At 46.3% G+C, this 26,629-nt stretch overlaps 1 protein-coding gene across 1 annotated transcript; it reads left to right on the top strand.

The window, feature by feature from the left end:
* On the top strand, window positions 1–26,629 carry LOC119978873 (cytochrome P450 2K1-like). Its single transcript, XM_038820781.1, has 9 exons — window positions 1–251; window positions 3,524–3,686; window positions 4,945–5,094; window positions 5,827–5,987; window positions 8,791–8,964; window positions 9,316–9,457; window positions 20,534–20,721; window positions 22,350–22,491; window positions 26,211–26,629. Exons 1-9 carry the CDS (start codon window positions 51–53, stop codon window positions 26,384–26,386), a joined length of 1,497 nt encoding a protein of 498 aa, XP_038676709.1. The 5' UTR covers window positions 1–50; the 3' UTR covers window positions 26,387–26,629.

The raw sequence follows: 26,629 nt of genomic DNA, 5'->3' as shown, positions 1-26,629 counted from the left end.
TCAGCTTTACTCCTTTTTTTCTGGTTGTTGGAATGAAAGGTTAATGCATCATGTCTTTGCTGAGCTTCTTTGGCAGTGACACGGTCACCTTAGTTCTTTTTTCACTTTTGGCTGGATTTTGCCTGCTGTACTTTTATATTAGACCCAAACCCTCAGCAGCTTTCAAGCTTCCCCCAGGCCCAGCTCCTCTACCGCTGATTGGGAATCTGCACACCCTGGACCTGAAAATGCTCTACAAAAGCCTGATGGAGGTCAGATACATTTATCCCCTGTCATGTGAGAGTACCTTTAAGAAATGGGTGTTTATAAATGGGTGTGTATATAAATATCTGCAGTGAGAGTACCTTTAAGAAATGGGTGTTTATAAATGGGTGTGTATATAAATATCTGCAGTGAGAGTACCTTTAAGAAATGGGTGTTTATAAATGGGTGTGTATATAAATATCTGCAGTGAGAGTACCTTTAAGAAATGGGTGTTTATAAATGGGTGTGTATATAAATATCTGCAGTGAGAGTACCTTTAAGAAATGGGTGTTTATAAATGGGTGTGTATATAAATATCTGCAGTGAGAGTACCTTTAAGAAATGGGTGTTTACTACTGCAGTGATGTCAGAGAGTGGGTAGAGCTGGGCTGTCTGCCAGCTTTTTACTTTCATTTGTGAGCAGGCTGCAGGGTGTGTTTTAGTTTCGTTTTCAGTGTTGGAGATGAAGCCAGTCAGAGCAGCTGTACTGTTGATCTCTCTGCCATCAAAAGACTATCTCTTGATCATTTGGTGAATTCAGAAATATAAATGTTTTCAGTAGTGACTTTAACCTGATGTGCTTCTGATAAAGGTTTTGTTTTTAAGTCGTATGGATGTTAAAAAGGAAAGCTTAAAGGTTTACTTAGTGTTGTAGTCTTTGGGGGTTGTATTTGAATTAATGGTTGCTAAGATGTTCACTGTCTGTTTTAAAAAGGTTAACTTGAGTTCATAGAATAAACATTGTTTTTTAAAAATACTTTTCCATTTCTGTTGTACCACACCTGTAGAGTGAGTTGTGTGCTCCCCATACCACAATCTATTAAAAGTTATGGGTCAGGCGAACTCCATGATACACTTTGGGGTTCTCTAAACCCTGGCCCATAACAAATTGGGGTTCTCTAAACCCTGGCCCATAACACTCCGTTAAGCAGTTAAGTTGTTAAAAAAATCAATTTGCAGGATTTGGGCATCACTGGCTAAGGTAGCATTTGTTGCCCATCTGTAATTGGCCTTGAGAAGACAGAAGTGTAAAAGTGAGTATTTGTGGTGTCTTCTCCAGTGGTGGGAGTCAGGGCAGGGGTGGTTGCAAAGGGCGAATGCCTCTACCTTGTGCGGGATGATGTAGGAGTGGTTTCAAGACCCGTGTATTGAGTCAGCTTCCATGTGGGGTTATTCCCTGTGGCTCAGCTCAGTGCAGAGAGGAACAAACACCACAACCTGGACAAGATGGCTTATTTAATCAAGCTTGTTACGTGTACATGGAGAACAGACTGGATATCGGCCAAGACCCGTTCTGCCGAACAAAAACCCGAACACAGTACTTAGACAACGTTCAAAAATCAATTGAGCTTCATCCTGACAGCTGCTTGTACTGACTGTTTGTGAGAAACAGAACAACAGAACCAGCACCCTGGATTGTTTCCCAAAGACAAGATGTCAGAAGTCATGTACTTTTGGTCAAGTTCCCTATCCTAAATCCCATTTGATTACTTATTACTACAATGTCCTAAAAATACATGTTTAATGGTTAATAATGATTACTCAGTCCTATAATTCATCTCAGTCCTTAATAAAATAACTTACATCAAACCACTCTAGTGGCATGCTAACGATTCAGTTTTAAGAGGTATCATCGCTGAACCCCCTCTTCACGTGAGGTTGGGGTTGATACAGCTAAAGGTTGTGCACTGAGCGCACCTGACAGAGACGAAGATGTGCCATTTGTTTGAGGGGGTGGATATTTATGAGCAGTGTTGGAGGGACCCAACCAATCACGGACATATGTTCTGTTCCTGCCGAAGCTGGAGAAATTTTGGAGGTTGTTCTTCGGCACCATGTCACTGCCGCCTGTCTGGGTAATGTTGGCGGGGGCGGGGGCGGAGGGGGGGGGGGGGAGTTTAGTGTGCCATCTTTAAAAATGGTGCCTGATCTCTGTTGAGCCGGCAATGCTGGCTCCAAGCAGGCCCCGCCTCACCACAATGATAGCAAAAATCATGGCCCCAGATCGTTTTTGCACTGAGTGCACAAAAGTATGGAGAGAAAACATGGCTGCGCGTCTGGAGAGCTACACACGGGTTGTCTTGTTTTAGCCAGTACCCTGCACACTGAGGGGAAGAGTCCACCAGTCCATTCAACCCAACCAGCCCAGCCAGCTTTTGTTCTCCAAATTTAATTCTTTATTAGCGCAACCCTCTATTCCTTTCTACCCCATACCTCCAGGGTGCTTGATGTCAAGTGTAAATGCAGAGCACATGACCTGCTCATTGTTGCCACTTCCTAATTTCCTCTTATTTAAATGGTTTTTTAGCTCACTGGGCTAAATCGCTGGCTTTTAAAGCAGACCAAGCAGGCCAGCAGCACGGTTCGATTCCTGTACCAGCCTCCCGGACAGGTGCCGGAATGTGGCGACTAGGGGCTTTTCACAGTAACTTCATTGAAGCCTACTCGTGACAATAAGTGATTTTCATTTCATTTTTTCAGGAGGCAGTGACTCGCACTTTGAAAAACCATGCCCTATGGCAGCCTCTGCAGAACTTCATGTGATTTTTGATTAATGGAGATAATGAAGTGTTAATAACAGAGTATAAGTTTACTTTAAAGGAAATATTGGAAATATTGTGCACTAATTGCCAGCGACATTATAATCATGACGTTGATAATAATGTGCTGATCCTCCTATGTAAAGCCCAAACCAAACAACAGCATTCAGGACCGTCTTTATCTTTCATAGCCATCACCACGCAGAAGGGGAACCTCCTAATTGGGATCCCCAGATGTCCTGCCCTGGCACTGCTACCATGGCACCGTCACCCTGGTACAGGTTGGCATTGGTGCTAGGGGCCATTCCCTGGCATGACCCTTTCCCCCCGCTGTGCTAAATGTACCTTGGCAGCTCCAGCAGGTTCCCCAACACAACATTTCTTCATGATGGAATTTGTCCTCTTAACAAAAGTTCATCACAACGTCTCTGCAACTTTCTGTCCTTTCTTGAAAGCTTAGTTACACTTTCTGGGATCTTTAGAATCAACCCAGGAACCCGGAGGGTAAAACTAGACGAGGGCAGGGGGGTCAAAACTTGCACTTGCCCATTGATAGATAAGTTCAACTGAGGTCAACGGAACTGAACGGGATGACTAATGGACAATTGATTTGTTTTGGGTCCCCACTCATGTCCAATTTGCACCACCCATCTCTCCCCCCCCCCCCCCCCCCCCCCCCCCATTCTCACCCTTTATATTAATGCACTGTTATTGACAGGATTTTTCTGGTTTCATTTCAGTTATCTGAGCAGTATGGGTCTGTGTTTACCATTCAGCTGGGACTGGAGAAAGTGGTGGTACTCACGGGGTACAAAACAGTGAAAGAAGCTCTCGTAGACCGTGCAGATGAATTTGCAGAGAGAGCAAAAATCCCTGTGTTGGAAATGCAGACAAACGGTTATGGTAACTTGCAGCTCTTCACTTTATTATGCACTGTTGATATTATAATTATGTGTTAACCAAACAAATAAGATTTTAATCACTGGCTTGGGGAATGCCAGTTAACAACATGAGCTTGGGCTCCATTAAGAAACATGAGAGCAGTCAGCTTGTTGCTGTGAGGGGTTGAGGTGGGTGATGGCAGAGAGAGAAGTTATATTCATAGTAAAAAGATATTTTGACTTGTGGGGGAGCCAGAATTTGGGGTCATAAATATAAAACGGACACTAATAATAATCACTTAGTGTCACAAGTAGGCTTCAAATGAAGTTACTGTGAAAAACCCCTAGTCGCCACATTCTGGCTCCTGTTCGGGGAGGCCGGTACGGGAATTGAACCCGCGCTGCTGGCCTTGTTGTGCATTACAAGCCAGCTATTTGTAATGCACAACAGTCCAAAGATGTGCGGGTTAGGTGGATTGGCCATGCTAAATTGCCCGTAGTGTCCTAATAAAAAGTAAGGTTAAGGGGGGGTTGTTGGGTTACGGGTATAGGGTGGATATGTCGGTTTGAGTAGGGTGATCATGGCTCGGCACAACATTGAGGGCCGAAGGGCCTGTTCTGTGCTGTACTGTTCTATGTTCTATGTTCTATTTAGCCCACTGTGCTAAACCAGCCCCTAAGGAATCCATTCGGGAACTCAGGAAAAATGTCTTCACACAGAGGGTGATGAGAATTTTGGAGATTGCGAGGAATCGTGGTGGATAGCATAGATATATTTCAGGAGAAACTCAATAAACAGATGAGATAGAACAGAATAGAAGAACATGCTGATGGGGTTAGATGAGAAGGCGCATAAATACTGCAAAGGCCTATTGGCTGAATGGCTTGCTTTGTGATTTACATTCTGTGTAATTCTATGGAAATTACCACATTGGAAACTAATCTGAAACCATTGATAGGAATGAAGGGTGCAATGAGTATATTAAAACATTAATGTTTCCCATTCTGTTCCTGGATGCACTGGAAACAAAGTAAGGCCTGGATTTTCCAGTCGCTCGCTCCCTTCAAAGCAGGATTTATAGCGGCAGATGTGTGGTGAGTCATTGGCCACCGGTGGGATCTACCATGCCACTAAAGTTTATGAGCATTTGCGCACTCACCTGCCGCTGGGAATCTGCCACGAAGGGGTCAACTTCGGTGGGACAGGAAAATCCAGCCAGCCGGTGAGGCCAGAAATTCCCGCCCAAAGTAAGTTACCTTCCATTTGATGTCCATTCTAGGTATTTCTTTTGGACATGGAGAGTCATGGAAACAGATGCGAAGGTTTACTTTAATGACCCTTCGTGATTTTGGAATGGGCAAGAAGACAATTGAAGACAAAATTACAGAGGAAGCCAAATTTCTGGTACACACAATACAGTCACATCAAGGTTAGAACTTATGCTATTCTAGTTCAGTGTAATTCTAGAACAGGTGTCCTGGCTGACTTTCCCACTTTTGCACTTAGGATTAATGCATTCAGGTCGATTACCTATGACATTAAACCAAGTACCCCAGTACTTCCCAGTACCCCAATAATATTTATCCCACAACTAACACTAAATCAGATGATCTGGTCGTTGTCTCATTGCTGTTTTTGGTAGCTTGCTGTGAATAATTTGGCAGCCACATTTCCTACCTTACAATACTTTACAATACCAAAATTCAATATTTGCTCCATGGCAGGTTGGTTAGCTCAGTGGTCTGGACAGCTGGCTCATAATGCAGAGCGAGCCAACAGCGTGGGTTCAATTCCTGTACTGGCTGAGGTTATTCATGAAGGTCTGCCTCCTCAACCTTGCCCCTCACCTGAGGTATGGAGGCCTTCAGGTTAAATCACCATCACTGAGCTCTCTCTCAAAGGGAAAATCAGTCTATGATCCTCTCAGGCTATGGTGACTTTAAGGTGTGAAATAAAAGCAAGTTTTTTTCTTTATTATTCTGTTCTGGCAAAGACCATAATGGCCTCAAAGACGGGGCCTTACTGGTCTGCATGGCTTAGAAACTCGGCATCAGAGGAGCTGAAGATGTGTCAACCTTAAAACATCAGAAGGAATTAAAAAGTGTCACCATTCCGTTTTCAAAATAACGTTAAATTCATGTTGATCTGTGTTTTCTGGTAGGCCAGCCCTTTGATACAACTGAGCCTGTCACCTCTGCCATGGCCAACATCATCTGTTCGATAGTTTTTGGAGATCGCTTTGACTACAAGGACCAAATATTTTGTACTATTACAAAGCTGATACGTGAAAATTTTCATCTACTTGGAACTTCTAAAGTCCAGGTATACATTCAGTATTATACAGTTAGAAATGTGAGGTGAAAGATTTTGATAAGAAGAGCAATATAAAATAAAGGATCTTCGGGAGCAGAGACCTGTGGGGATATGTACACAAATCGTTGCAGGTATCAGAATAGGTTGTGAAAGTGGTTAATCAGGCTGATGGGACCCTGAGCTGAAGCTGTTCTCTTTGGAGAGAAGAAGGTTGAGAGGAGATTTGAGAGAGTTGTTCAATATCATGAGGGCAAAGTAGACAGGGAGTAATGGTTCCCATTGGCAGAACCAGAGGACACGAATTCAAACTGTTAGAACAAAGAACAAAGTACAAAGAACAGGCCCTTCGGCCCTCAAGCTTACGCCAACCTTGCTGCCCGTCTAAACTAAAATCTACACTTCCGGGGTCCGTATCCCTCTATTCCCATCCTATTCACTTATTTGTCAAGACGCCCCTTAAACGTCCCTATCGTCCCTGCTTCCACCACCTTCTCCGGGAGCAAGTTCCAGACATCCACTACCCTCTGTGTAAAAAAATTGCCTCGTACATCTCCTCTAAACCTTGCCCCTCGCACCTTAAACCTATGGCCCCTTGTAATTGACTCCTCTACCCTGGGAACAAGCCTCTGACTCTCCACTCTGTCTGTGCCCCACATAACTTTGTAGACATCCTGTTAAATCTCTTCTGCACCCTCTCCAAAGCCTCCACATCCTTCTAGCAGTGTGTCGACCAGAATTGAACACTATACTCCAAGTTGGGGGTGGGGGGACAGATGGAGGGTTGGGGGGGATGGTCGCGTTGGGGGGTGGGAAGGTTTGGGGGGGGGGGGGGGGGGGGGGCGGCTGCGGGGTGTCAACTAACCCAAGCTTTTAACCTGTACTGTGCCAAATACATATAATACAATATGTACCTGAAATTCCTACATTCATTACACTACTGTACCTTTTTGTGGCACTGGAGGTCAGTCCTTTTGGTCACGCGGCCTGAGTTTATGGCGTTGGCACTTCTTCCCATGCTGCCTGGTAGCTCACCCTCCAGGACCCTTGTAGACACAGGACATCCCTTCTGGGGTCCACTGCATCTAGGAGCCTCTCCAGGTCTGTACCTCCAAACTTTGTGGCCGGTTACCTTGGCGCCATGGCTGTGAGCTGAGTGGGGATGGTTGTGCAAGTGCTGTTTACGTCATGCTTAACATTGTTAGCTTGGTGGGGGAGGGGGGTTGGAATTAACATTGAACGGCCTTGCCCACCTCCCCAAGCCGAGCTCCAGGAAACTCCTGGCAGTTCCCGCTCGATATCAAACTTAGAAATCGCACCCAAAGTTTACAATTACCAGTTAAACGATGCTTAACAATAAAATGAAACACAATCACCTCACTGCTATCTTTATCTTCACTCAATAAAACCGCATCTCAAGTCAAAATCCATTTTTAAATACAGTTAGGAAACATGGGATTACTTTCCAAACACTGGGTAGAGATCTTATGAGACTTTTGGAAGATAGAGACCTGAACCCTGTTAGAATAATGCAGAATCTCTGGCTATATTCTCCAGAAACTGTTTCTCAGCTCTCCTTCCAACCAAAAGCTAAACTCTGTCTGCCTGCTAGAAACCTGGTACAAACCCGCTCCTCCCATTAGTTACATCATCCTTATTCCACTCAAATCTCATGACCTGATTATTTAAGTTTAAACACGAATGTCTCTAATTATCTACTCCCCAGCGAACCTTCTTTATATAAACAAAATTCCATCAGCCCAAACTTTTATGATGCTTTAATTATACGGTGTAGCCAAGGCACCTTTTAAACTAGGACTTTAAAAAAAGATTACTTCAGCAGTCATACACACACAAACCTGTATTGTGCCAAATACATATAATACAATATGTACCTGACGTTCCTACATTCATTACACTACTGGTGGCCATCTCTTTAAACTCTTCATCCCTGACTACTTCACTTCCCTCCAACAAGTGAGGAGCTCATTTATTTCATCATTACCAGGGAAGTGCGGGCCTCCGGTGCAAGGGGGTGGGGGGGGGGGGGGGGGGGGGGGGGAAGGTGGAGGACCTTCTCGTGAACCTGCTGCTGCGCCTGGCCAAACTTGCCATGAAAAAGTTCCAGGCAGCAGGAGATCTAGGGGGTCATCCAACCTAACTGTCTGCCCCTCTTCCGTCGCCTCATTTGCGGCCGTGTGTCCCTGGAAAGGGAGCATGCGTTGCCCATGGGCACACCCGAGGCCTTCCGTGCTCGGTGGGCACCGCAGGGGTTGGACTGCTTTATTGACCCCGATTTTCACATCCTGGTTTGATGGTTTTTAAGTTTCCATTCCCTCTTTATTCCTTTTGGGCTGAACTCCTTTTGTTCTTTGTGAGCGGCCCCTTTTATTTGTCCACCAGTAATTTGTGTTCTATTTAGTTGATGGGCCCAATAAAAGGTACCAGGGAAGAGATCATGTTTAGTTGATTCCACACATACCTCTCCCACTTTTCCTCAACCACCAATCGGAATCTCTCCTAAACCTCCTAGTGCTCGAGTCCTCTCCATCTCCACAGTCAGGGGGAAAATATATTTTCCTATATTTACTGATAAATTGCAAAACCTTGAACTTCATCCTATTCATTTACTTGAAACGTTAACCCTTTCTTCCCCTCTGCACTGATGACCTGTTTTCATACAGATTTTCATAGCATGTGCCTCAGTTTAAGTGTTCGTTTAAAACAATTATTTGGGAAACTTCACAGGTTTTGAAAACATTGTCCATTGCACGGGCTGATCTCTGAGGAGATAAACGTGTTTTATATTCCTCAGATGTACAATGCTTTCCCTTTCCTGGGTTTTCTGCCTGGAACTCACAAGAAGATCTTTGAAAACAGGACACGGATGGTTCAGCTGATCCTGAATTTCTACAAAGAACATGAGAAAACATTGAATGAGAACGATATACGAAGTTTAATCGATGCTTTCTTGCTAAAGCGGCAAGAGGTACTCTAATACCTTTGATCGTTGCGTTCTTTTACAAACACGGGGAGAATGTGCAAACTCGACGCAGACAGTGTTCCAGAGCCGGGATCAAACCTGGGACCTTGGCGCTGTGAGGCAGCAGTGCTAACCACTGCGCCACCGAGCTGCCCACTGGTGATATTTTTCATATTAATGTCAGATGAATATTAATTGAATGTGTGAACAAAAAATTCTTTGGGGGAGACAAAAGTTATGCCAACCTTGTACGATTTGCTAACTATTCTAGAAGAGCCTTGCATGTGTCTATACGAGGCTGACTTCTATGCTTCCAAAAACAAACTAATTTCAGCTTGTGTTGTTTTCATTTTCGAGGAATCAAAAAATTCAGATTCCCATTTCCATGACAACAACTTGGTGACTTCAGTGATAAACTTGTTTGCAGCTGGGACAGATACTTCATCTTCCACATTGCGCTGGGCAATTCTCTTGCTGACAAAGTACCCCGAGATTCAGAGTAAGTGTTTATTTTAATTTATTCAAAAACGCATTTATCTGAGCAACATATAACGTCGTCAAAATCAATACATTGGGTGGCAATTTATGGGATGGGATGGGATGGGATGGGATGGGGCCCCTCAGGGCCACCCCCTTGCCCTCCACTCTCCCCCCCCCCCCCCCCCCCCCAAACAAGTCCCAAATCACAACATTAGACAGCTCTGGGTCATTCTGCAATCCTCGGCCAATATGGTTGTTTACCCTGAGTATTAGGATCATCTGACAACTTAATCAATTGTTCTAATTAATGTGTGTATTACCTCAGCTGAGTCTTCAGTGCAGTACTGAGGGAGGGTTGCTTCCTTTTCAGTTTCTTATCAATGTTGTTGTTAAAGTTTCGTTTGCATTTCACCCACGCTCCAGATCTACCAGCACCCGGTGCGGGGGTGGCGGCGAAGGCAGAGGGCCTCCTCTTGAACCTGCTCCTGGGCCTGGCGAAGCTTGCCATAAATAGGTCCAGGCAGTGGGCGATCGAGGGCGGGTTATCCAATCGGACTGTCTGCCCCTCTTCCACAGCTTCATTTGCGGCTGGATGTCCCTGGAAAGTGAGCATGAGGTGTCCGCGGGCACACTCGAGGCCTTCCGTGCTCAGTGGGCACCGCAGCAGGTGCATTGTTTCATCCACCCCAGTTTTCACATTTTGATTTAATTTGTATTTTTAAGTTTCCACTCCTCTGTTCTTTTTGGGCTGTGCTCCTTTTGTCTTTTAAGAGCGGCCCCTTTAATTTATCCCTCAGTTAATTTCTGTTCTTCTATTTAGTTGATTGGGCCCTAAAATAAAGCCTCAGTTGATTGGCCCAATAAGATCACTAAGGGAGGGGAGGGTTGCACTGTCAGAGCTGTTGGCTGGATTCGGGTGAATTCTCTGTCGGTGGGAATCTCTGTTCCGTCGGCAGCACACACCCACCCGTGGGTTTCCCGCCAGTGTGAGGAAGCTGCAATGGAAATTCCCATTGGCCGGCAGTGGGAACAGAGAATCCCTCTGCTGGTGATGGCGTGCCACCCGAGGAACACACTGCTGGGGAGGTGGAGAATGCACCCCTTACTTGTTCCTGTTGGAACTGAATGGCGTGCAATTTGCATTCTCATTGGGGGTGCTATTTGTCCCGCAATTCAGGACATGCAAATGGGCCAGCACTCTGCTGCTGCGAATTGCCAGACATTCCCATCCCGCAGGCGGTGTAACCACTCGGGTCGAAATTAGCGCTAAAAGGCCTGACAAGCTGGAGCTGCTTATAAGCACTCCACTCACCATACACTCATTCCAGCCACCAGGATGGCTCAGAGCAGACCTGCCCCCTGAATTGAGGAGTCTGAAGTGGACCCACTGCTTGATGCCCTCGAAGAGAGCCTCTTCCCCCAAGGTGGGCCGCAGATCAAGCATGCTCTCCTGAGCAGCACGTGGGAGGAGGTGGCAATGCTACCTGCTTCACCAGGAGGAGACAGTTGGTGATCCTGAGGGATGGGTGTCACTCGTGGGACCTTTGCGTTGAGAGGGACGGTGTGTCGGGGGGGGGGGTCGAAAGGCAACAGTGCAGATATGCTTTGGTTGGGGTGAGCTCTGTTTCCTCTGCAATGAGGCAACACGTCTGAGGAGTGCCAAACACCTGGTGGCCACTGATTGGACATGGCCACACCCATCTGCTTGATGATACTGCTGGGGTATGAGGGTTTGCAGAGGGGGTGGCCTGGGTGGGCTCCTACACCACCAGAGGCTCCCTGAACATTTACAGGACACAATGAGCAGTCGGCAATGTGTATAGCCAGGGACACCAGAGAGGTGCATTTAAATCACAGCAAAGGCTGTCTGAGCCAGGCCACCCCGATCCCGAAGGGGACACCCCAAGTTCACGGATGTGGACACCAAGTCATTCCCCGCTACCCCCCCCCCCCCCCCCCCCCCCCCCCCCCCCCCCCCCCCGGGCCCGGGCAGCCACCCCCTGAAAATCTCATGGCACTAACAATTTTGCTCAACATGAATAATCAAGTAAACACAAATCAAATAAACTGAGGGACAAATTAAAGGGACAGTTCCTTAAAGGGAAATTGCTTTATACATGTGGTGATTGTAGATCTGAGTAGCTGCAATACAACTGAGCAAGCACTAGAGGGAGCACGGGAGAGCTATAAATACACAGGGACAGGAAGTGAGGACACACTTCACGGAAGGCAGAACTCGTAGCAGGACACAGACACGCAGGCAGGCAGCATTTGAGGTAGCTGTAAGTTACGCTTTGAAGACAGAACAAATTCACAATAGAACAAATTCACAATAAAACATCTTCTCCACCTTTGAGACTATGAGCTTTATTAACACACGAGGAACAACACATGGTACCAGGATTGGCTTCAGGCGCTTACTACAGGACAACTCAGCTGCAGACGCAGAAAGAACAAAATGGCATGGAAATCTCCTACTGGACATTCGACCTGGGAAGACATTGCTTATTCGAGGATGTGGCTTGGAATCCCACCTCAGCTGGACACGACCGGCAATGTAAGAAATGTCTGGAAAATGTTTAAACAAATGTTCGATTTATATATCATAGCTAATGATATAGCAGCAACCTCAGACGAAATTAAAATAGCAATGCTCATCGCAGGACATGAAGCTAGGAAAGTATATAATGGATTTAAATACTCAAAAGATGAAGACAGCAACAACTTACAAATAATACTAAAAAAATTTGAAGAGTACTGTATGGAATTTGAACAGCACGGTATGCTCAGAGGCCAAACTGCACACAGACTGAGTGATGCAAAATTCAAACAATCACTCTCAAAACAGGAAATCGCGAGTGAAAAGTACAGGTCAAAAAGAAGAAATAACTTGAATTTTTCACAAAGCCAAAACGCTGAAATCCAGTCCAGATTGAGAGGAAAAGGTAACTTACAACTTTCAGAAAGAAAAAACGCTGAAATCCGCGATAAAATGGCGTCGGAGCACATTTTACAGTCTTGGGGAGACAAAGAACAAAAAACTGCGTCTGCGCATGCGCAGGAAACGGAAGCCGCCCATGCGCAGTTACAATCACCCGTTTTGCGTTCTGCGCATGCGCAAGCCACGCATGCGCAGTTAAAAAAAGTTCTTGTTGCTGATCGTTATGCACATGCTCAGTCTCAAAACGTTTTGGTCGCGGATCGTTATGCGCAAGCCGCGCATGCGCAGTGGACACAAAACCACACAGTAAAGGAAGGCCGATTTGCGCATGTGCAATTCATTCCTACACATGACATCACGAGCGTCATGACGTCATGACGTCTGAGCATCCGGACCACGCCTACTTAAAAGGGAAATGCCCAAAAATTGAAAACAAGATACTTAAAGCGGTAAAACCAAACTTTCTTGCATCAGAAGACAAAAAAATGCTTGAACTTAAACCAGCAGTTGAAAACAACTCCCACAACACCCTGGAAAAAGCAGTCTGCACCACCCAAAGTGAAGAGAACAAAAAGAAATCCAAAACAAAAAAAGATAATTTGGTTTTCAAAGATTGCTACTCAGACATGGCTGGGTTATTCGGATATGCTGATTACAGCATCAGCGACACGGTCGCAAAGCTCAACACAAATCTACTCGTGGTAGATGAATCCAACACCATGGTGCCATGGCAGATCGTCAATACATTGGATGACAGCAATACCCAAGACGAAGACGACGCCACACAGAGAGTGATGACAGGCTCCACAGTGAGAGTGATGAAAGACTCCAAAAGGGAAGCAAGCAAACACTCCCTGGCGAACACCATGCATGAACAAGACCATGAAGGTCAACCCACCGTATCTGAGCAACCAAGCTCACATAAACAAGAAGAAGACAATGTACATCTACCCACTGCATGCGAAAACAGTGACAAGGTGATCACACTCGACATACAGGAGGTACAGGATCACAGCGAGACTGACAGTTCTCAGCTTGTCTGTACAGAAGCACAGAGTAGGGCCACCCAAGAGTCCAGAGAGGCCACGCCAATAGAAACCATGCAGATTTTGACTCCAGAAGAGGAGCACCAAGAGTCCAGAGAGACCACGCCAATAGAAACCATGCAGATTTTGACTCCAGAAGAGGAGCACCAAGAGTCCAGAGAGACCACGTCATTTGAAATCATGAAGATTTTGACTCCGGAAGAGGAGCGCCAAGAGTCCAGAGAGACCGCGTCAAATGAAATCGTGAAGAATTTGACTCCAGAAGAGGAGCACAAAGGAAGCAAAGACGAGGAATCAAATCCACGACAAATTACTGATGTCACCAGCATCAATGCAACATAAGAACATAAGAACATAAGAACTAGGAGCAGGAGTAGGCCATCTGGCCCCTCGAGCCTGCTCCGCCATTCAATTAGATCATGGCTGATCTTTTGTGGACTCAGCTCCACTTTCCGGCCCGAACACCATAACCCTTAATCCCTTTATTCTTCAAAAAACTATCTATCTTTACCTTAAAAACATGTAATGAAGGAGCCTCAACTGCTTCACTGGGCAAGGAATTCCATAGATTCACAACCCTTTGGGTGAAGAAGTTCCTCCTAAACTCAGTCCTAAATCTACTTCCCCTTATTTTGAGGCTATGCCCCCTAGTTCTGCTGTCACCCGCCAGTGGAAACAACCTGCCCGCATCTATCCTATCTATTCCCTTCATAATTTTAAATGTTTCTATAAGATCCCCCCTCATCCTTCTAAATTCCAACGAGTACAGTCCCAGTCTACTCAACCTCTCCTCATAATCCAACCCCTTCAGCTCTGGGATTAACCTAGTGAATCTCCTCTGCACACCCTCCAGTGCCAGTACGTCCTTTCTCAAGTAAGGAGACCAAAACTGAATACAATACTCCAGGTGTGGCCGCACTAACACCTTATACAGTTGCAACATAACCTCCCTAGTCTTAAACTCCATCCCTCTAGCAATGAAGGACACAATTCCATTTGCCTTCTTAATCACCTGTTGCACTTGTAAACCAACCTTCTGTGACTCATGCACTAGCACACCCAAGTCTCTCTGAACAGCGGCATGCTTTAATATTTTATCGTTTAAATAATAATCCCGTTTGCTGTTATTCCTACCAAAATGGATAACCTCACATTTGTCAACATTGTATTCCATCTGCCAGACCCGAGCCCATTCACTTAACCTATCCAAATCCCTCTGCAGACTTCCAGTATCCTCTGCACTTTTCGCTTTACCACTCATCTTAGTGTCATCTGCAAACTTGGACACATTGCCCTTGGTCCCCAACTCCAAATCATCAATGTAAATTGTGAACAATTGTGGGCCCAACACGGATCCCTGAGGGACACCACTAGCTACTGATTGCCAACCAGAGAAACACCCATTTATCCCAACTCTTTGCTTTCTATTAATTAACCAATCCTCTATCCATGCTACTACTTTACCCTTAATGCCATGCATCTTTATCTTATGCAGCAACCTTTTGTGTGGCACCTTGTCAAAGGCTTTCTGGAAATCCAGATATACCACATCCATCGGCTCCCCGTTATCTACTGCACTGGTAATGTCCTCAAAAAATTCCACTAAATTAGTTAGGCATGACCTGCCTTTAACGAACCCATGCTGCGTCTGCCCAATGGGACAATTTCTATCCAGATGCCTCGCAATTTCTTCCTTGATGATAGATTCCAGCATCTTCCCTATTACCGAAGTTAAACTCACTGGCCTATAATTTCCTGCTTTCTGCCTACCTCCTTTTTTAAACAGTGGCGTCACTTTTGCTAATTTCCAATCCACCGGGACCACCCCAGAGTCTAGTGAATTTCGGTAAATTATCACTAGTGCATCTGCAATTTCCCTAGCCATCTCTTTTAGCACTCTGGGATGCATTCCATCAGGGCCAGGAGACGTGTCTACCTTTAGCCCCATTAGCTTGCCCATCACTCCCTCCTTAGTGATAACAATCCTCTCAAGGTCCTCACCTGTCATAGCCTCATTTCTATCAGTCGCTGGCATGTTATTTGTGTCTTCCACTGTGAAGACCGACCCAAAAAACCTGTTCAGTTCCTCAGCCATTTCCTCATTTCCCATTATTAAAACTCCCTTCTCATCCTCTAAAGGACCAATATTTACCTTAGCCACTCTTTTTTGTCTTATATATTTGTAAAAACTTTTACTGTCTGTTTTTATATTCTGAGCAAGTTTACTCTCATACTCTATCTTACTCTTCTTTATAGCTTTTTTAGTAGCTTTCTGTTGCCCCCTAAAGATTTCCCAGTCCTCTAATCTCCCAGCAATCTTTGCCACTTTATATGCTTTTTCCTTCAATTTGATACTCTCCCTTATTTCCTTAGATATCCACGGTCGATTTTCCCTCTTTCTTCCGTCCTTCCTTTTTGTTGGTATAATCCTTTGCTGAGCACTGTGAAAAATCGCTTGGAAGGTTCTCCACTGTTCCTCAACTGTTCCACCATAAAGTCTTAGCTCCCAGTCTACCTTAGCTAGTTCTTCTCTCATCCCCTTGTAATCTCCTTTGTTTAAACACAAAACACTAGTATTTGATTTTACTTTCTCACCCTCCATCTGTATTTTAAATTCCACCATATTGTGATCGCTCCTTCCGAGAGGATCCCTAACTATGAGATCATGAATCAATCCTGTCTCATTACACAGGACAAGATCTAGGACCGCTTGTTCCCTCGTGGGTTCCATTACATACTGTTCTAGGAAACTATCGCGGATACATTCTATAAACTCCTCCTCACGGTTGCCTTGACCGACCTGGTTAAACCAATCGACATGTAGATTAAAATCCCCCATGATAACTGCTGTACCATTTCTACATGCATCAGTTATTTCTTTGTTTATTGCCTGCCCCACCATATCGTTACTATTTGGTGGCCGATAGACTACTCCTATCAGTGACTTTTTCGCCTTACTATTCCTGATTTCCACCCAAATGGATTCAACCTTATCCTCCATAGCACCGATGTCATCCCTTACTATTGCCCGGATGTCATCCTTAAATAACAGAGCAACACCACCTCCCTTACCATCCTTACATCATTCACCATTCAATCAGTCTCACCATTCTCAAGACGAAACGTTCAATGCAACAGATTCCACAAAGGACACTCGCACCAATCACTGTGACAATGACTCAAATTATCCACACGGGACACTCATTGAGCATAACAAGAAAAACAAAAGCCAAAAGAAGCACAGCAGAAACTAGAACAACAACAGCAAGAACAAAAGCAATATGAAGCGCGACAAAAACAACAAAAATTGCATAAGCTCTGCAGAAACAAGAACAACAACAGCACCAACAAAAACTACAAGCACAACGACAAAAACTACAAGAAGAACAACAAAACCAACAAGAAGCATAACAAAGATAGCGACAACAACAAAGACAGAAACGACAAAAACAGCAACAAGAACGGCAACGAAAACAACAAAGGCAGGAACGACAGAAACAACAGCAATGAAACAACGACTTGTACAAAATGGTACAACTCTGCACATGTAGGACAATGCCACAGCACCAGCTTTCAAGGCAGATGACATAATAAATCGATACCACAAGCACAGAAAAAAGTCCATGTCAGTGGTTCGACCATGCAAACACCTCGGGATGACGCATTGTTTACTTAAAATAACAAGAACACCGACAACATTCCCCACGTCAACAACAACAAAAGAAAAAACTCAGTGAACAAATTCATTAAGTTTGGACTCATAAATGTTTTTATTAAGAGTGGACTCATAAATATAAATTGGCTTTGTAAAATATTCAATAGCACCATCACTTGTATAGATACACATATCATAAGTAACTGTTTTGTACAATTTTCTTTAACGATGTACAGAAAATATGTAAAGAAAAAAGGGGGGATGTGGTGATTGTAGATCTGAGTAGATGCAATACAACTGAGCAAGCACTAGAGGGAGCACGGGAGAGCTATAAATACACAGGGACAGGAAGTGAGGACACACTTCACGGAAAGCAGAACTCGTAGCAGGACACAGACACACAGGCAGGCAGCATTTGAGGTAGCCGTAAGTTAAGCTCTGAAGACAGAGCAAATTCACAATAAAGCATCTTCTCCACCTTTGAGACTACGAGCTTTATTAAGACACGAGAAACAACACAATACAAAAGCAAGAAAAGCAGGGGGTTCGCCTCGTGTACTGGCTAATAGTTGTTCCTTAGCCAGTATCACTTTAAAAAACAGATTACCTCGCCATTTAACTCATTGCTGCAGTGGAACTTGCTTTGTGTAATTGGATTGCCTTGTTTCTCTTTATTGCAATAATAATTACACTTCAATTGGCAGTGAAGTGTATTGGGATCTCTGAGGCTGTAAAAGTGCTTTCCAAAACAGTATACCTGATTACCCTATATTAAGTGGAAAAGTTTTAGTATTTTCTAATAACTCCTAGGCTGCCAGCAGCTCTAGAGAAATGACAGCTCGCTGAGCGATTAGCTCACAAGCTGTCACATCGAAACAAATGTTAACAGTGCAGTAATGCAGCCATCCAAATGCTGACAATTGTTTTAGTACGACAAAATATCCCATGAATTTAAAATCCCATATTCATAAATATAATAATTTACTCTTGACAAGTTGATTCTACTCATTCAATTGTCCTTTTCACTTCTCCTATATTCTTGTTCCATTAAATACTTTAATGTTTGCTTTTAATTTTTCTCCCTCTGTTTAATTTAGGATGCGATTGAATAGCCACGCTGCGCCCGAAAAGCAGTAATCTACCCGGCTCGCAAAGCCTCGCGAGATTTACCTGATCTCGCGAGACGTTGCGATGTAAATCCAGTCTATTGTGGGCGGGATCACTTTTATGCAAATCTGCATATTAGAGCAAGACAGCTCATCTCACGTTAATGTGCATATTCCCGAGTTACCCGAGGTGTGGGATGAATCCCCTTTGCTTCTGAGATCTGGGGTGAGCACCGTTCAGTACTGGTCCCCACAAACGGAGAGCAGAAGAACAGCACTCATGAGGGTCTCCCAATGGATCGGAGGTCCCCAGGTGCATGTCCTTTGGGAAGGGTGGTACCCTAGCACTGCTGCTGCCACCTGGCACCCTGGCAGTTCCACCTGGGTGCCAACCTGGTACTGCCAGCTGGCAGGGGCACTGCCAAGTTAGCACTGCAAAGGTGTCAAGTTGGCATTTGTGTGCTGCCGATCAGACCAGGGATGTCTTGCGTGGATGTTGGGGGGGGGGGGGGGTGGGGGGGCAAGAACCCTCTATTTGTACATTGGGGCTGAAGGAGGAGTCAGGGATCGCATCAGGGGCCTTAGAGATCGGGGCACCATTTTGCAGAGCGCCTCCCCCCTTATCTCACATGAGTGCCGTTTTATAGCCATGTGTTTCTCTGCACTGTGAGCGCCGGGAAACACGCGGCTACACATGCTCGCTACTTGACTTGTTCCTATTTAATTAAATTGCACCCTTAATCTAATTTATCTGTTCTAAAAATGTTTTCATCTGTCAATTATCTTTACCCTGGGCACAACTATCAACTTTAGAATCTAAAAATTAGCCCCTTGATTAACTGAATACTGGCTTTTAGAGTAGTTTCTGCTCAGTCCTCGAAGCTCAACTGTCAACAATTTATATAAAGGATCTGCAAGCAGGGACATAACAAAATTTGTGGGTGATACTAAAATAGGTGGGAAATCAGGCAGTGAAGAGGAGATAATGATTTTACAGATGGATATAGATAGGCTAGGAGATTGGGCCAAAATTTGTCAGATGGAGTTTAGTGTGAGGTTATCCATTTTGATTGAAAAAACAGAAAGGTAAATTATTATTTAAATGGAAAGCAGATTCAGGATGTGTCTGGGCAGAGGGATCTAGGTGTCTTTTGAACCACAGAAAGTCGGTATGCAGGTAGAATGTAATTAAGAAGGCAAATGGATTGTTGCCGTTTATTGCAAAAGGTCTGGAGTATAAAAGTAGGGAAGTGTTGTTGCAATTGTTTAGGGTGTTGGTGAGACTACGTCTCGAGTATTGTGTCCAGTTTTGGTCTCCTTATTTGAGGAAGGATGTGGTGACATTGGAGGCAGATCCGAGGAGGTTCACCAGATTGATTTTGGGGATGAAAGGGTCGACGTATGTGGAGAGATTAAACAGTTTGTGCTTATACTCGCTGGAGTTCAGAAGAATGAGACAGGATCTGATCGAGGTATATAAAACACTAAAAGGGATTGATAAAGTAAACGTAGACCAAATGCTCCCCCTTGTGAGGCAATCTAGAACAAGAGGTCGTGGATGTAGGTTGAGAGGTGGTAGATTTAAAAGCGAGATGAGGAGGAACTACTTCTCGCAGAGGGTGATGAATGTGTGGAACTCGCTGCCCTACAGTGTGCCGGAATCAGAGTCATTAAATAGTTACAAGTAGGAAATAGATACATTTCTGATTTTTAAAATATGTCGAAGAGATATAGGCAACAGGTGGGAGGTGGATTTGAGCAGGAAGAAATCAGCCATGATCTGATTGAATTGCAGAGCAGGCTCAAAGGGCTGAACTGCCTACTTCTGCTCCTGATTCCAATGTAACTAACTCAAAAGTCTTAAGACCAATGTGCACCTTTGCTGCAGGACCAAAAGAGGAAACAAATTAGTGACCCAATAGTTGATTTTTTTTTCTCTGATGCTGTAAAGACTCAAATCAAATATAATTATTGTTGACTCTTTTGATTTTTAAGTGGCTGCATGATGGGAATCTTCAACCTTGATCACTGTTCAACCTTTCTGTCTTGCCTTCATTGTTCAAACAACCATGCTACATAATTGCAACATTTTGACTTTAGTCAGTGCTAATTTCAATAGGGGTCTTCACAATCTTGAAAGAAAACAGAAGATTAAATAAATAAAAGCAATATTCATGGCTAAATTAACAAAGTATTGATACCCTAAAATCATTTGCCAAAGTAGTTATGCATTACAAAGCCTTAAATTTACGCTGTCGACCAGGCCCCTCAGCTCAGCTAATATATAAATGTTTTGAAGGTGCTGTGATTGGGAATATTATGCAAGTTGAATTGTTTCTCCCTTAAGGAAGCGTTCAAGAGGAAATTGAAAGAGTTATTGGAACAGAGAAAGTGCCAAGAATGGAAGATCGGAAGAGAATGCCTTACACTAATGCAGTCTTGCACGAGGTTCAAAGATTTGCTAACATCATCCCAATGAATATTCCACATGCAACAACCACAGATACGTACTTCAGAGGATATTTTATTCCAAAGGTAAAGTTTTCAATAAATGATGAAATATAGCAAAGCAACAGGTGAGATTTAACGGAAAAGTGTCAATTGTAACAATTTTTTCTGAGAGGTTCCATTGACTGCACCCACGCGCCAGAATGGGGCCAGAATAACCCACTGGCGTGATCAGGTGGTAAATCCCGCCCGTAGAATTTATTTCATAACTGGGGCGCTGAACTCAGAGATCGGGCCACCATTTTGAAAAGGTGCCCCGATCTCTAAGTGAGCTTGTGAGAGCTCCTCCCCTCTCCACACCCCACCCACCCATGAGCAATGTCACCCCCACACACATGGGCATTACCCCACATTCCACCCAAGTGAGAACCCCTGCTATTACCACCCTCCAAACCTCCCAGAGGACCCTCCTTACCTTCCCTGCACTCCTCCGCTCCCCCCACCCTTCATACCCCCTTCACCCTCTTTTCTTGGCCATGGCCCCCCCCTGGCCCTGACTTTTGATAGTGCCACCCTGGCACTACTCCTGCCAGCTAGGCAGTGCCACCCATGCACCTTGGCAGTGCCAGTACAAAGGTGCCAGCTGGACAATACAAAGGTGCCTAATTTCCAGGGGGAGGGTCAGGGGGCCACACTGCCCTGTCCTTGGCCACCCAGCGGCCTCCAGTGGCCTGGGAGACCCCCAGGTACTGGTTCTCCTGGTCCAAGTTTGTGTGGACCAGTACTGAACAGCACCCGCTAGATCCCAGGTGGCTGGGGGATACCAGGTAAGTCGGACTTTAAATAGGTTTACAACCTACTTACGCGAGCACGGCCTGGTCCCGCCCATTGTGGGCATGTCCCTGATCCCAATGCCTTGCGTGTCTTGGGTAGATCCCATGAGGTGCTGTGGCTGTTGTGAAGTTCGTTGAAGGCTTCACCCGGGATCTACCGGCTATGCCACAAATATTTCAGTTCTGTGCTTCGTGAGTAATTTCTTTCAACCGCTAATTCCAAATGTCCACACATAAGGATGATTAACGCGTGAATGGTAGAGGCGTGAGCCCTCACAATATTTAGGCATTTAGATGAGCTCTTGAAACGTCATGGCATACAAAACTATGGACCAAGTGTTGGAAAATGGGATCAGAATGGATAGGTGCTTGATGGCCGGCACAGACAAGATTGGCCGAAGGGCCTCTGTTTGTGCTACAAAATCTCTATGGGTGGGATTCTCCGGTGCCCCCACATTCCAGGGGGAAGTTCAGGGGGCCACACTCCCCTGTCCTTGGCCACCCCGCGCGCCGTTCGCTGACAGCGCGATTCTGTCCTCCCGCTGCCTGTCAGTGGGTTTTCCCATTGAAACCACCTCACGCCGCCTGGAAACCCGTGATGGGAAAAAGTGAATCGCAACAACTGGAGAATTCTGAACATTTTCTATCAGCTGAGTTCCATAACATGTACAACGATCTGTTCTTCCAGGACAGGCAATGGAGATGAACATCTATCCCAGTGATGCACCATACAGGTGCATGAGTTGCCATCATTCCAATATCTGTGCAGCTATCAATGGAATTGTTTTTTGTGCCTCTTCAAGTGCCCATTGCTTCTAACAGTAATAAGCCTAAGAGCTGAGGGTGAGATTTTCACATTTGGGCCTTTCTCTTCTGTTGAAGGGAATGCAAGTGATTCCATTGCTGTCCTCTGTGCTGTACGATAAAACCCAATGGGAAAAGCCAAATGAATTCAACCCGTCTCACTTCCTGGATGCCGAGGGGAGGTTTGTGAAGAGAGACGCCTTCATGCCTTTTTCCACAGGTACACACATCGGATTATTTTAGTAGACTCCTTTTTCATATAGTTATCCTTTATCTATGGTTGTGGTACATTGTTTTATTTGTATCTGTTTGTGTCTGTGGATTATCCGTTGCCAATTATTTTCTTTGGTTTGTTTTCTTAAAAATAATTCAATATATTAGAGCAATGTGGGCCGGAATTCTCCGGCTGTTCATTAACGATGGGATTCCCTGGTCTCACCAGCAGCCCACCCCAGCCATGGGTTTCCTGGGTGGCTTCAATCGGAACTTCCATCTGTAACCCTTTTCTATTAATTCATAAACCTCACTATGCACTCACAGAATCACTGATTCCCTACAGTGCAGAAGGAGGCCATTTGGCCCATCGAGTCTGCACCAACCCTCTGAAAGACCAGCCTACCCAGGCCCATTCCCCCACCCAACCCCTGTAACCCCATCTAACCTGTACATCTTTGGACTGTGGGAGGACACCCACGCAGACACAGAGAGAAAGTACAAACTCCACACGGACAGTCACCTGAGGCCGGAATTGAACCAGTGTCTCTGGCGCTGTGAAGCAGCAATGCTAACCTCTGTGCCGCTCCATTTCAAGACTTCATATTAAGATTTTACCCTTTATTATAATATTTCCCTTAACAGACCTATACATCGAAAACATTTTTTTTAAAGCTCATAGTGTGAATGCTACAATGCATCGACAGACTTTGAAATCACTTTCGCATTGTTCTGAATTAACCACTCCCGCCGGCGGCCAACCGCGAGCCTCCTCCGCTGCTAGAAAACATGCCGGTCCCGCTGATGTCTATGTCATTTGGCGTAGCTCGCCTGTCCTGCCGCCGGGGATGCCACCACGGGAGGGGGCTGCCTTCGGTGGGACCAGAGGATCTGTCGGTGGGAAGGGCTGGATAATCCTGCCCATGGCAATAAAATTCATGTGATTAGCTGGAATCAATCAGATTGGCCATTTTCACATCAAGTAAATGTTGAAGAAAGAAGGTTGAAATAGTTTGATTTGAAAGTTGTAGGTAAAAATGTAACAAATAAATACCCTACCAAGGCCCGCTCCCCCACCCTGGACACAAACCTTTGGGCGCGTTGCGCTCGAGCGGAGCACAACACGGCCGGAAAATCCCGGGAGAGGCCTCTCACGGTCTTCCTAGCAGCCTCCACACCTCATGGGATTCATCCAGTCCCGCGATGCATCAGAGTCGGAATGCCGCCCTAAAGGGGCAGGACCAAAACTTACTTACGACTTACCTATCTGGGATACACCGACCTACCTCAATCCACCGGCCTCCCCAGTGAGGCTGCAGCCAGGCAACATTCAGCACTGGTCCACACAAATGTAGACCAGGCAGAATGGCACCCAGGGGGTCTCCAGGGTCATTGGAGGCCCCAGGGTGATCACGGATAGTGCAGGGTGGCTGGAACATAGGCACCTTGACATTGCCCAGCTGGCACCTCTGCACAGCCACCCTGGCACTGCTAAGGTGCCCAGGTGGCACTGCCAAGCTGGCTGGAGCACTGTCAGGGTGCCAGTGCAAGGGTGCCAGAGTGGCACTGCCAAAGGTCAGAGCCCGAGGGGGACCATGCCCATGAAAAGAGGGTGGTTGTGGGGTTTGAAGGGTGGGGGGGTACAGGGCAGGCAAGTAGGAGCCTCTAGGTTGTTGGGGCGATGACAGGAGAGGTTCCTGGAAGGGAGGGGCTGCTTTAAGGGGGCTTCGGGGAGCCTGAAGATAGGGCCCTCAGGGACCCTGTAGCGGGGTGTTGTAACTTGGGGGGTAGTGCTAATGTGTATGATGGGTGGCAATTCCTATGAGTGGGGGGGGGGACCACAATCTCACTTGGAGATCGGGGCACCTTTTCAAAATGGCTTCAGCTCCCCAGTGCTAAAGAAAATTCTAAGGGGGCGATTCTCTTGCCATGTTGCGCTCAATGTGGTTGACAACCAGTGCCTCTCCTCCCACTTGGTGCCCATAGGGCACTAGGGTTTGCCATGGGGTGAAGGGGCAGCTGGTTCGAGCCCGGCTGCATCATCAGGCTCTGCCAGCCCCGGTGGGTCCTTGATATCTGCATCATTGTGTCGACACCCTCACTGATGCACCTCAGTGATTGGGCCATGCTCGGCAGCGCCTCGGCAATGCCCACCTGCGACGAGGACAAACTCCGCAGCACCTCAACCATTCCCATCTGAGAGTGGGACATATCCTGCAGAACCTGATCAAGGTCAGCCTGGTATGGGTGACATCCCCCAGCGAGATGGACATTCTGTCGAGACCCTCAGCCATGGCAGTTACCAACTGCGTGACGCCTTAGACACCCTCACTAATGGTGCCGACGTCATGCACCAGGCTCTCAACTGCGGTTGCCACCCTTGCAGTGTTGACCTCAGTGCCACGCATTGCCGGTGACATCTCTTGCGCCCGTAGCCTCTGGGACTCCTCCAAGTGGCTATGGACCTGCTGGAATGTCGCTGACATCTCCCTCTGTATGTCCCGGCCGCACCCTAACATCTCCATCAGCTCCGGGATGACCTCTTCCACAGGCTCAGCATCAGGCTGGGACCCAGCCGCGTCCTGGGATCCAGCAGACCTCCGACTGCTGTCTCGTCTGGGAGATCCTCCCTCCATCTGATGTACATCAGCAGCATGTCCGCTAACATTTCCCACCGAACTGCATGTATCTGCGCTGGGGGATGGTGATGACAGCTGTGACGCCTTGACAGTGGCATCCTCGGAGCTCTCATCCAAGGTTTTCTCCTGGGAGGCTGGAGCAGGGGGGGCACCCGGTTGGGGGGGGGGGGGGGGGGGGGTGGGGGGTGGGGGACGTGGGGGGGGGGGGGGGGGACCCAGGGTGGGCACCCAGGGTGGGCCGGCACCGTCGACTGGAGGATCTGCGACAGAATGGACATGTGGTCAGTGGGAGGGATGGGTCAGTCAGTAAAGCAATAACACCTCACGTTTGACAGGTCCTCCGGGTGGACCCCGGTGGTTCCTCACCTCTGCGCCAGCCTCCACGTTGGTGACCGCTCTGTCCGCGGCCACCTCCGTCACCCCCAGAGCCCGCTCATCGAAGGTGGTGAGGGTTCTTATGTCCGGAACACCACCACTAGTCTCGGCCCTCCATCATTGATGGTGGGAGAGCTTTTCCTGAGGAGCCACAGAGAGGGAACATCAGCCACACACGTGGCTCACCGTGATGGGAGGGGAGATGAGAAGGGACCCGAGGCCAGAATTGAACCCGGGTCCCTGGCGTTGTGAGGCAGCAGACACGATGGGCCAAATGGCCTCCTGCACTGTAGGAATTCTATGATTCTATTCTGTGGACACTTCCAGTGCCACATTTCCTTGGATGAGATGCTAAAGCAAAGTGTCTGCTCTCGCAGTCGTCCTCTGCTCAACATTTATTCGGCCTGCATTACAGTGTTAGTCTCTGGAGCAGGTTTGGAACCACAACCTTGTGCCTCAAGGGACAAGAGTACTACCCTCTGAACCACAACTGAGCTGAACTATAAGAACTTTTAAAAAATCACATTATCATCCAACTTTTAATAAAGTGAAAGGCATGTCTGATTATGTCCTGAATGAACTTTACGTGTCACCCCAGTCTCAGCTGATTTAATTGATTACCAAATAAAGTTTAACAAGACTGCGCCACTTTACTGAGCAAGGTGAAGGTGTTGGAACATTTTCTGAATGTATTTTCTGCTGCATTTCAAAGGGCGACGGATTTGCCTGGGGGAAAGCCTTGCCAAGATGGAGCTGTTTCAGTTCTTCACGACACTGCTGCAGAGATTTTCCTTCCGTGCCGCGCCAGGTGACCCCTTGGATCTCACGCCATGTATCGGCCTTACTTTATGCCCGAAGCCTCACCAAGTGTGTGCTATACTCCGTTAACAAACACGGCTCACCAGGTTGCCAACCCTCCTAGAATTTTCTCAGCATCCATGCAAATTGAAGATGAACATCTTGGACCACCACTGAGAGACTCTTAAGAATATCATTTTGGTGCAGGGTAGGGGTTTGTTTTGAACTTCTTTGAACACTTTTGATTATTAGCTTTCCCTAACATGCAGAAGGAGGCCATTCGGCCCATTGAGTCAGCACCGACCCTCTGAAAGAACACCCTGGGCGGATTCT

This window comes from Scyliorhinus canicula, chromosome 15, assembly GCF_902713615.1.
Source record: "Scyliorhinus canicula chromosome 15, sScyCan1.1, whole genome shotgun sequence".
NCBI classification, from domain to species: domain Eukaryota; kingdom Metazoa; phylum Chordata; class Chondrichthyes; order Carcharhiniformes; family Scyliorhinidae; genus Scyliorhinus; species Scyliorhinus canicula.
This window is presented reverse-complemented; position numbering and strand designations above follow the sequence as displayed.